The sequence below is a fragment of the Protopterus annectens genome, chromosome 8.part1 (assembly GCF_019279795.1).
Source record: "Protopterus annectens isolate FY-2018-M chromosome 8.part1, PAN1.0, whole genome shotgun sequence".
Taxonomy (NCBI): Eukaryota; Metazoa; Chordata; order Ceratodontiformes; family Protopteridae; genus Protopterus; species Protopterus annectens.
In genome coordinates, this window is record NC_056742.1 from 272,727,672 (window position 1) to 272,740,459 (window position 12,788).

General features: G+C 39.8%; 1 protein-coding gene across 3 annotated transcripts in view; it reads left to right on the forward strand.

The window, feature by feature from the left end:
* Positions 1 to 12,788, forward strand: part of RHPN2 (rhophilin Rho GTPase binding protein 2) — a 2,376,893-nt gene that overhangs the window by 875,262 nt on the left and 1,488,843 nt on the right. For all 3 annotated transcript variants that reach the window (XM_044081870.1, XM_044081871.1, XM_044081872.1), the window contains exon 4: positions 5,252 to 5,327. In XM_044081870.1, coding sequence (XP_043937805.1) covers positions 5,252 to 5,327 — 76 coding nt within the window. The remainder of the gene's footprint in view (positions 1 to 5,251; positions 5,328 to 12,788) is intronic.

Sequence of the window (12,788 nt, forward strand, 5' to 3'; positions counted from 1 at the left end):
TGTGTAAGCCTATCACTTTTAGATAATCCTGTAAATACTTTATTACTTTAATCATTCCTAAAATATTTTTTGCGACAATTATAATATCATCTGCATAAGATAACATAATTGGCACAACTCCCCCCTTTATCAGATATATAACTCATCTTTTCCATTTCTTTAGTTATATGTATGGATACCACAAGCATTACTAACGCAACTATTATACTACTCAGGGGACAACCTTATCTTATACCCCTTTGAAGCACTTTTTCTTTAGTTAACCAACCATTTACCAAAGCACTAACTATGTTTAGTTCATGAGCTGTCATACATACTCTTCTAATCTTGTTAATTGTTAGACACTTTCAGTATTTCCCATAACACATTATGTTGAATAGACGAATGCTTTACTTACATCACCTACCATAGTTTTAACTTGATTTTTTTTTGTGTAAGATATCATCTACCAATTCCCAAATAATTAAGAGCAACTGTTACGCTCTTTTTCCTTTTATACCATATTTATTTCTATTTATAACTTTATTTACCATCCAGTTTTTTTCTGTAGAATCTTCATAAATAATTTATAATCAGTATTATTCAAAAGTATCAGTCTCCAGTTCATTTCGTTTGTACAACCTTTTTTCCATATACATTTAGTTACTCCACTACATAAGCTTGTGTATTGAAATGCTTCATTTAACCATTCATTTAACACAATTACAAATTATTTTTTGTTACCTTGTCATATTTTATACATCCTGTATTCTGTTCCATCTGGAATAGCTGCTGATTCCAAATTAACTACATTTAATATATTTTCTAGTTCTTCCATTATAATATTCCTTTCTATTTCCTTATTATCTTGTTCTAGAAAAGACTGTACTTTCCATCCATTGTTAGTTTGTGTAATTTGCCCCTTAAATAGTTCTTTTATATAATTTTTTACTATTTCCATAATTTTACTGCGAGTTTTATATACTGCACCAGCTGTATCTTTCATTTGTCTTACTGTAGTAATCTCTTTAATGAATTTATTCAAATATGGTGCAATTTCTTCTTTTTCCCCATGTAGAAGATATATCTGTTTATACAATAAATGTTTTGTTTTAACTTTATTCAACGTATATATTTCCTGTTGTTTAATAAAAAAAAAAATCTTAATTTTTTTCCTAGACTGTCAAATGCCTCATTGCGTAATTTTTTATGCTTCATTTTTTCTTCCCATCTTTTTTCTGTTTGCATTGTCTATAACATTTTATACTTTTGGTTAAAACACAACCACTATTCTGACCAATCCATATAAAATCTCTCATCTCTACATGAACCTTCCACAGTTGTAATATATTATTTTTCTCTATTTCTTCTCATTTAACTGCATGTTCTTTTAATCCTGTTTCCTATTTTATATAGCCATCATTCCTTTTTAGTCTAATCCAGTTTGCCCTTTGATGATAAAATGTTATTAAAACATCTTCTGCTATTAGTATCCCAGGTGAAATTAAAAAAAAAATCTTCTATTTCGTTTCTGTGTTCGCCTCTACCATATGTTCAAGTGCTCTTATATCTAGCACTTTTAACATCATAATCTCCCTTTTTTGGCATCTTAAATTGCAGTTAAAGTCAGCTACCACAATTATTTCCATGTTTATGGTAACATACTGAGTTAAATTCTAAAACATATCTTCTCTCCCTCTTTTTGTCACATATGCATAAATTGCAGTAACTCTCATAATCTCTTCTTTCCATCTTACATCATAACAAAAGTAATATCTAAAACTTTTATCGTCTCATTATACAAAATAACTATACCTGAACAAGTTTTTTTCACTAAATTCCAAATCACATTATTTCCCCACCATATTTCAGTTTGGTATTTTTCTTCTTCAGTTAAAAATCTGGAATCTTCCAAAGTAATAATATCACTATCCCATTGTTTGCACCATTGAATGATACATATTCTTCTTACTAAACTTTTTAAACTATTAACATTTATAGCCAAAATTTTGCAAGCAGCAATGCACTATTTATTTTTTCTTATCTTTTCTTTTTCCTTTATTATGACCTTCTATAATTGTCTTTTTTCTCTCACATACCCTTTTACCAATAGAACTTCTTTTTTGTTTCACCAAATTCCATTTCATGTTTTCCGTATGACTTACATCTCAACCTTTTTCTATTGTTTTACATTTTCATTTTTTGATTCTTGTTTTTCTTGTTCACCTTCTGGAATATTTATCTGCACTAGTTCTATTTGTGTGTCTGCAGCCTTCAATTCTATCTCTACATGATTATCAACCTGTTTCTGGTCTGCTTGTACATCTATTGTTTCTGACTATATCTCTTCACATTCATTCCCTAAATGCCCTAGTTTTTACATTTGTAATATCTTAACTCATAATTCTTTTTATTATGTCCCATCTTTCCACATATATAACATTTTCTTTTTTCATAATTATTAATCAAATGATCTGTTTTACCACAAAAAAAACAAGTTTGTGGTTAACCCCCAATATCTCGCCATACCTTTATCCCCTTCCACATTTGTAATGCTAGGAATATGTACAGTTGTTTTACATTCAGTATCACAAGACAATCCCACACTTCTGTCCATAAGCCCCTTACACTTTTGAAATTTCTAGTACATCTTTGCATAAATGTTCTTATAAAGTTTCTTTTTCTACTTCATTTCTAAATTGTATATGAATCTTTTTCTTTGTCTGTCTATGAAAAGTCTTTAAGACATACTGATTCCAAGGGAAATTTCGCCCATCATTTGACCAGTCTCAAAAATAATGTCACAGTAAGTCTCTTTGGCTGTTAACCTCATTTGCTTTAGTTCCTAAAGGTGCAATTATTTCGTCCAATACTTTGTATTTATTCAGTTCAGTATCTTCTTTTTGCTCTATTCTTACTGTAAATGATGTATTTATTTATTTATTTATTGAAGTAATCTCTTTCTTCTCTTCCTTTTCTTTTTTGCATTTTTATTTTTACCATCTCTGCATACGATTTTTTCACAGTAGATTCTTCTGGTTGACAGTCTTCTTGTTTATTCTATTAATTATTGCACACATTCGGCAAGTCCATAATAAATAACTCATCCTGCAATCCTTCTGACTGGAGGGCTGTAACAACACATACTTACGTTGAATTTTCTTCCCTAAGAAGATTCTGTTGAAAGATATCCTTTGACTCCCATCACCGACATGGCAGTTTTTTTTTTCTTTTTCTGCAAAAAAACATTCTTGAAAAGGCTCAACTGCCTTCACATCATAACTGCTTATAACTCCTTCCCTTAAAAACTCACCTGCATTTATTTCACAGGTGTGCCTTTCTAACATAACTGCTTCACTCCATACTTTTATTGTCTACTACCATAAGACATTCACTTTTTTTAAGTGACTCCGACTTGTTCCAACTTGCAAAACACTCCATCTCTTCTCCCTGCCTCTCTGAGCCACCTCCACGTCAGACCGGAAGCAGGAAATGCTACCATGAAAAGCATCTCCATATGCAAAAAAAGTAGGGGAAGTTCCCCCATGCCCTGGACAAATTTCCCCAAATAGTTTAAATACCACCTTGGGACTTTCCTGAAAATAGTCTACTAATCTAGTGGGACTAACCTTGTCAACAAAGGACAAATAAATAAAAAATAAATCACATAAACTAAAACAAAGACTTAAGTCTGCTTGCTGTCGGTTTGCCCCTTCTTAGTCTCTTGGGCCTTAGGCTTCCCCCTCATGCCTGCCTGCAGGACTTAGTCAGGCTAGTTGAGGACGTCATGGAACTTATGAGATCTAGATAGTTGGAAAATGACAAGCACCCTGCTCCAGGAATCTCTCCTGCAAAAAGAAAAAGGTAACTTCCCCTCAGGAGTCCTCTGATTCCTGTGACTCAGATGAAGATGAACCGACATATGTTGACTAACTTTCTGCAAGCTCATAAGTCGTCTCCAAGTCAGAAGATGCTCTTGCCTCAGCCTCACCACATGAGCACCTCTCCTTTGCGGAAGATGAGAGAGTCTTTCAGTTGAAAGGCTCAGGAGAGGTGCCATAACCATAGACTAAACCTAAATAGTCTCCTTTACCAAGCATGATGTCCTTTATAAATATCACATCAACAATACACCCTTGTATATTGATCTATACTTATGGATCTTGGAACCTGTATGGACAGCAAAATGTTCTTTGATTAACATGTATTCACAACTGTAAGAAAGTCCATTGTCATTGTGCAGCTTATTAGTAAGGATATGGCATCTAGGTTCAGGGATTTGATCATTCCACTGTATTCGGCACTTTAGGCAAACCGTTGAGTATACTGCCCCTTTGATGTGTACCTATCTAAGCATTTAGCGCAACTTGAACAACCACAACTTTCTGACCTTGAAAATCAGTGGCCAAAGCCGTAAAAACTACATTAACTGTCTCATAGCTGTGTCCCTGTTCTCAGTGTCATACCGGGTACTGAGGGGCAATCTCTGCCTCACGTACAGAACCTCAACAGCCGACTGGTGACGTAAACACTTGGTCATGAGATCCTAATCGCTTTTGCAACATACATAGAGCGTGTTGGATGGATAGATACATATCACAAGAATACCACTTATTTCAAATTGTATTCCTTTTCACATAAAACAAAGTACTTCCCATACTTTATTAAAACATAATCTGGACAAGTGGGTGGAAAACTGTAAATTCACCCCTGGCTTATCACCCATATCCCTTATGAATAGGAGTGACGTGTAAATGCTGTGCTTGGCTCTGCACTATTTGTACGTAAATTATAAGAGCTAGAAACATCATGGAAATGCATAGCTAGGCTTCTAAAGTTCCTCACAGGTGAATTGCTTAGTAAGTCTCTATGAATGGCACATTTCTGCTATTGATAGTCACCTGTCAGTCAATTGTTTCAGGTCCTAGTTACCTTAAACCTTCAATTTTCTGTCTTTTCCTTTTAAAATCTGAAACAGGCATGGTGCCTGTACTCACCAAACACTTGAGCAGTAAATAAGTCTACATGAATTGATCACTGGGTACAGTGGGTTTGTAATATTAATTTATTTCTAAATATACGAATTTGCAAAGGAGACTGTTTCTTCTCTTAATATATCAAGACTGCTGACGTCTGTTATTCCGTAGAACCAGGTGATATGTGCTGCTGCTTTAGCTTGTTTTTCTTTTAAATCAAAAAAAATGTTAACTGGCTGAAAACAGAAGTGCCTTTACCTTTGAATGTTTGATTAGCTCTGGTGTTTGTTTTGCAGGGAGGTTGCTGCTATTCCTTTGATTCCATTGGGACTTAAAGAGACAAAAGAAGTTGATTTCACAGTCCCCTTTAAGGTATGAACAACACTTTTATTTTCATTTCTCTTTGTACTAGTAAAAACAGTGGCACTAGATTAATTTTACTTTTGCTGAAATAAATGTAATGCTATCTGCATTTCTTACTTTTTCTTGCAGTCATCCAGATTCAAGTGTCATGCTGCCACAAGGTTTGACAGCATTAAACTATGCTGAATTTCATGTAATATATACCATCCAGGATGTTTAAGGTTTTGCAGAAAATTGTTTGTTATCAGCCATTCAATACTAGTTTTTGATTTCTTGTGGACAACCAAGTATCATTTGAAAAGGCAGGTGTAGATACAGTATCAGATCTAGGGTGATCCAGTCCATCCACTTCAGTATCTTTAGAATCTGGCCACAGGTTGAAGTGAATGCGACACAAAGAATCTTTCCAGTGCTCCAAATTCTTCCTCTTCCCATAAGGCACCACACTTCCCTTTCTCCAGATCTATTGCTGCTCTTGCTCGCTTCCCTCAAGGCCACATCAGTTTTACCATGCCTGGTCACCTGCTACCATTGTAGCTGCATTTAGTGTTTTCTTGCCGTTCTTAAAATGGTAGTGCTGTTTCTAGCCAGAGTAGTTTAGTTGCATGTGTGTGTAACAGTCAGGATTTTAAAAATATGAAAAGTGCACTCACAAAATTTCAGCACGGTTTAAGCATGTTCTTTCTGTGCATGGTATGCTTGGGACCCCAGCATTAGCATGGATTGTGACACTTGTAAAGGGGTTGATAAGGGAACCCTCGGAGAAAGGAAAAATTAACTTGTTCTTAAAGGTTTCTTGTCTTAGGATGGCACTGGTGCAGGAGAACTTTTTCCCCAGCATGTCAAGGTTGCTCACTCTGACTTTCAGAAAAATAGTTCAAGCAGCAAAGGTATTAAAAGAAAAGATAATCAGGCCATGACTCACTTCCTTAGAGATTCTTTCCAAGTCCTTGTGAAAAATATTAGGCGGGAGAGCAAAGAGTGAGAGATTTATTTTGAATGTGCTAAAATTGGTGATTCTGGGAAGGGACAGACCAAGGATGACTAGGCAGGAGAGTTTTTGCCTACTGTCTCCCAACTCACAAGTAGAGCTAGGCAGGTTTTTGACCTCTAGGCTGCCTTCTGCCAGGTCCTTTGTCCTTTTTGTTTGATGTTATAGATTCATAGGTGTTTACTAGGCTAATGACCACAAGGGCCTTTTTAAACCTAGCCATGCATTCCAAATCTCTAACAAGTTCTTCTACTCTTGGTAAGTGTAAGCAGGGGCTTGGGAGACGAAACATTTACAAGCAGGGGCTTGGGAGATGAAACATTTACAAGCAGGGGCCTGGACGTGAACCATTTACAGCTTGCCTATGTCCATTACAGACATAAGTGCCAAACCAGGGGATGAATTTCCTGTTTGCCATCCAGTTGTCCAAGTTACACTTGAATTGGGTTAGGGAGGCTAGGTGCTGGCATTAGTACTAAGAAACCCGTCATTTATGGTACATTTTGGCTCCAACACTGGTGCTGATATGTGTTCCTTTTTAAAAGCATTGATCTTAGAAGACCAAGTAGGATTCTGTCACCACCTGAAGACTGAGACAGTTTAGTACAGACTCGGATAATTGAGTCCATAATTATTGTGTCAATGCTGAAGGGGGAGCATACTCCCCAGATTCCAGCAATCTACTTTCTCAAACTAAGAATGGAGAACAATGCATCATTACAGGAGACATTTTTATAAATCATACATGTTGTCTATAATGGTGTTCAGTTATATTTTCCATGTTTACTGATTCAAAATGAGTTTGCTGATGAAATGGTCAAGACACTGTAACCGTTGCTTAAAAGTAATAAAAACGTTTGTCTCAGGTGGTGACTATTTCCTCCATTTTGCACCTGACAGCACGGCTGCCATACTATACCACAGATGGTGCAGCAAGTGCAGTGGGTGCCCATGTTATGGTTTGTGATCATTCTTGGCTGTGCCTGACAGATATTGTCAAAATTTTCAAGACATCCCTCATTAACTCACCTACACACACACACGCACGCACACGCGCGCACACACACACACACACACACACACACACACACACACACACACACACACACACACACTTTCATGTATTGGCCTTTTCCGGCTGAAGGTCAGAGAGAAACTGTAGGACAGCAGAAAGGATGTCAAGACCATTATGGCTGTGGGCATCCGCCCTGAGACACCAAAACAGACATTTAGCAGGATGCAGAAGAGTCTTAGGCAGGTATTTATGTGAAGCCAACAGCATCGTAGAAATCAATTGAGAAGGAACAAATGCATCCATGGAACTTTACTGAATAGACACCCACCCAAAAGAAAAAAATAACAAACAAAACCAGCGATACTACAGTTCTACATCTAGTGGATTGCAGCAGTTACAAAATCCCTAAGGGCTTGCCCAACTCTTCCTTTGTGGAGGCAGCTAGGCTTTGCCTCTCTCTTTCTATTTTCCTGAGTTAAAGGTTATCACACAACTCAGGTGAGTATGGACCATCATATCCAAAGGTTAGAAAGTCGCCTTCTGCAGCAGTCACCAGCTTCACTTGCTCACATTACCTGACATCCAACCACATCTGTGGACTACAGCATCAACCTCAAACAGTCATCAGCCTCAAACAAAATGGGTTATCCAAGAGGTCCCACCCAGCCAGAGAGGGCCTGGTACCATTCAAGGTTCATTTTTAGTGCCAAATAAGGCAAAGAACCTCAAACCAATCTTGGATCTTAGCAGTCAGTCTCAACAAATTCAGCAATGATGTGAAAGAAAGGCCTTACAACCTACTACTTCCATTCCATACTTGTCCAATAAACTCTGTGTATGGAATCAGCTGTTCATAGGATTGAAATAAAAAGAATGGTAGGACTGTAAGTGGCAATGTCACATCACAGTAAGGGTTCTCTTATTTGGTTCTCAGCCAGGATGTTTTCTATACTGTCTGCATGCCCTCCCTGTTTTTTTTCGGGTTCCCTAGTATGTTTTTCATACTCTTTACTATTGTAGTAGTGCTAATCCTTGTATTGCTAGAGATTGTCCGACATAGGCTGATTTCAAAGCTTTTCACCCTTCCCATTCTTTTTTGCTTCAGTTTTTGAAAAGAAGACTATAGCAGATACAAGTACTAAGTGTCATCAGGGTGACCTTTTCAACTAGATCTACCAGTAGTAGTAGTGACCACTGACACCTCTAGTCTAGGATGGTGGTATTTCAACGGGTGAATGAACCAAGACATATGGTCAGAGTTAGAGGCCAACCTTCACATCAGTGTCTTGGAGATGAGAGTGGTCCTCCTAGCATTGCAGGATTTCCAGGATGCCTTCCTAGAGGGTGAGATCCCAATACAATCAGACAACATAAAATTCCAGATGGTCACAATTCAGTTCATATTTCCTCTTCTGATGAAGGACAATTGAATGTGCTTGATAGATCTCTAAGATGCTTAGTATCACATAAAAATAGAGAATCAGTCCAGGAGATTTCTCTGTTTCCATCTGGGAGCCAATCACTTCCAGTTGAGAGCCCTGACTTCGGTCTCACCACAGCCTCCAGGATGTTCACCAAGACAATGGCAGTGGTAGTGGTGCACTTGCTTAAATTTGGCATTCAAGTCTTCCCTTACCTAGATAGTTGGCTCCTAACTGCTATATCCAGGCATCTTCTGGTACTTCATCTGGGCCTTATCCTCCAATGATTACTGGACTTGGGTTTGTCAGTTACTTCCAACACAACAGATAGAATTTATTGGATGCCACATCAGTACCACTCTACAAATTGACAGTCTTCCACAACACAGAGTTTTTTTCTCTGTCAAATGACTACACAGGTAATGCATTATTGCCACCCTCCAGCATGATTAATACTACATCTATGAGGTCTTGTGGCTTCCTCCATGTTAAGGATTCCCATGGCTTGTTCCACATGAGAATTTTTCAGTGAACACTAGCAGTTCAGTGATCCTAGAAATTTCACCATTTACTTGCTAGGATTCGTCTCACAAGAATTTGCAGACACACATTGCGTGGTGGATTACCTCTCCTTCAGTAACAGAATGGTGACCCTTTCAACCAGATCCATCAATAGCAGTAGTGACCACATTTGCCTCCCTTTTAGGATGGTGGGAGCATTTCGAAGGGATAATGATCCAAAGTGCATGGTCAGAGTTAGAGGCCAGCCTTCACATCAGTGTCTTCTTGGAGATGAGAGTGATCCTCTTAGCATTGCAGGCTTTCCAGGTTGCACTCCCCAAGGGTGTGATCCCAGTACAGTCAGACATCATGGCTGTAGTGTGTTACATCAACAAACAAGGAGGAACCTGTTCTTACCTTTTGTGTTGATAGGCCACAAGGGTTTGAGAGTGGGCGATGTCTTCACATCGTTTTCTGATAACGCATTTTCCATGTGTTCCAGTGTTCTGGCCGACAAGCTGAGCTGAACTGTCCCAGCTCCTCACAAGTGGTCCCTCAATCCAGCAGTGGCAGCACTAATTTTCTGCTGCTGGGGCTAACCTTGCTGTGATCTGTTCACCTCCTACCTCAACAACAAGTGCAACAGTTGCAGTTACTTTGCCCTGATCCCTCCGCAGGGTCAGTCAGCAAGGGGTGCTCTTATTCACAGCTGGCCTCCCAGTCTCCTGTCTGCTTTTCCCATTACCCCTCATGAACAAATTAATTCAGAATGTTAGACAGTACAAGGCCAAAATAATCCTCATTGCCCTTTCTGGCCCCAACAAACATGATAGACTGCCTCCATTGGATCAAACTACCATGAAATTAACTGCTTGGTTCCTCCAATTTGCACAATAGCCAGGGATGTCAGGCTTCCCACTCAAGTTGTTGATACAACAACAGCTTCCCAGAAACTTGCTACGAAAAAGATTTTATAACAGTAAATGGAAAAAGTTTTCTTTTTTGGCAGTAGTTATAAGCTTGGATCCTTTCTCTGCTCCCATACCGTCAGTCTTGGAATTTTTAGTTGAACGCTTTCAACAGAGTTCTAGCTTTTCTACCTTCAAAATTCAGATGGCAGCACTTTCCAATTTTCATATTGGACAAAATGATTCTTCCGTGGCCTCTTCAAAAATCTCAAAATCTTTTCTTAGCGGAACCTTATTGCTGTGTCCCTGCATTAAAGAGCCAGTACCTGTATGGGCTGTTAGTATTATGCTTCAGGCCCTAACTCGTCCTCCCATCTTGTAAGACGTCTCCTGGTCAAATGACGACTTTAGATCCAAAACCTAGATCGGCTAAATCACCAAAGATCCATTCACATAAGTTAATGCCAGGTCCGATCAACTCTCAGCTCCCATTGCCCTTTTTGGCACAGTCTCCTCGGCATCACTCAAGACCCTCATCCACAGCCTCATCTCATCCATTCAATCTTCCAAGAGCTTAACCGAAGCAGATGTGGACAGGATGATGAGGAAGGTTTTCGGATGCAGATACAAATGGGAATTCTTTGGGCTCTGACCCCATCGGGTTTGCAGACCCTTGTTCGCACTACACCGCTGCTATTGGCTTCTTCTCCAGTCTGCCCTTTGGTTTTGGAGCCATTGTATCTGAAAGTCCGGGAGCTATCTGCCTTGTATCCGAAGATGTTGGCATCTTCAAATCTGACAGTGTCTCTGAGTGGTCCAGTGCTGAGTACTTTGGATCTGGACAACTCTCAGAGCCGTCTCTACCCACTGGAACTTCAGCACTGGACAGCTCTTCTCTGACTCTTTCTTCGAGGAGTTTACCTTCAGGGTGAAGGGAACCGATGATCCAAAAGCCACTATCTCGTTCTCCGCGACTTTCTGCCTTTGAGGTAGTGAAGAGTGCCTTCTCTGTTCCAAGAGGTCAGACTTCTCTTCCCTATTCAGCTCCAACTCCCCAGTCCCATTCAAGTTCTGAATCCAGAGCCTCAGTCATCCATTTTACTCAGACAGCCAGCTGAGCAATCTCCAGACCACCCAGCAGGATATAGTAATCTCTTATGATACCGCCCTAAAACATCCCACTGAGGAGGTTCCTCAGAAGAAGAAGTGCAAAAGGAGGCACTTAGACACTCTACAAGAGTCTGTCACTGACTTTAATAAAGGGGAAGGGTCTCCCAGATGAGAACCTGATGATGTCTCTTTTGGAGACATCCTAGAGCTTCTAAAACAAAGGGGTAGTTGGTCCCCCCGATAACCCTTCCAAAGAGGAGTGGGTTTTCAGGCAGGCCTTTGGAGCTAGCCCATCTGCCTCCTGGGTGACTCCACCCATTGATGAGCTCATTGACTTAGTCTCTTGATGGGAGTGGAAGGAGCCTGACAACACTGAGCCAGTCCCTAAGACACCAGATAGGATCCTGACCCCACCTAAGGATAGGCCACAATGGAGTAATGGAGTGCCCATTGAGGCCACTTAAACGGAACTGGCAGAACAAAGTCTAGGGCCATGGACAGGTTTGGGAAGTATGTCTGTGCTCCAACAAGCTTCGGCCTTAGGTTGCTGAATTATTTGGCATGAGTTACAAGACTCCAGAGGGATACGATCGAGGAAGCTTCCAAATCCCTCTCTGGGACCATATCCTCTGAGGTAGAGAGTACTGTTTTCTTGCAGACGGCTACCCTTCAATCTATTTCAAATTCATCCATGAGGCTATCTCCCACAGGGCTGAAGGTTCAGGCATTTCCATCAAGAGACATGCCTAGATGTGCTTATGTGACTTTGCGGAACCCTTCAAGTCTTCCTTCATCAATGCTCCCTGTGACAGAACCTCATTATTTGGCCCCAAAGTAAAAGACATGCTCTCTAGGTGTGAGCAGGAAGGGGTAATCCTGTCTGCTATGGGTGTATGTTTTTCGACCCCTCAACAGACCTTTGCTAGGAACCAACAAGGCAGATGGAAAATGTGGTTCAAAAAGCCCAGGGTCCCTTCCAAGATCCACAGGGAGATAGTTCCCCAGGGGCAGAGGGAGGAACTCCAGTGGAAGATGCCATCCCCACAGCATAGGTGGTCTGCAGAATCAGGGATCTAGGGATACCTTCTCTAACAGCTCCTATCTGCACTCCTGAAAGGAGGCGCAACTGTCCCTTTCTGGTGGCATTCTGGGGTCATTTATCCCTGCATCAGATAGCCTGGATAGAAATTACAAAAGATTCATGGTTGTGGAGGATAATATCCAGAGGTTATCTAATATAATTTTCCCATCCACCCCCCATTACCAAACAAAATTCCTGATGTTCCACACAGTCTGAGGGAAGAAGCAGCAGAACTAGAAATAAGCTGCTAGCAAAAAGGAGTCATCCAAGAGGTCCTCCAGACCATAAAAAGTCCAGAACTTATTCAAGATTATTTTTATTTCCAAAAAAGGAAGGGAACTGGAGACCAGTCTTGGATCTCAGCAAGCTAAATCAATCAGTTCTGCATACAAAGTTTCAGATGGTCACGGTTCAGTCCATTCTGCCATTTCTGCACAAGGACT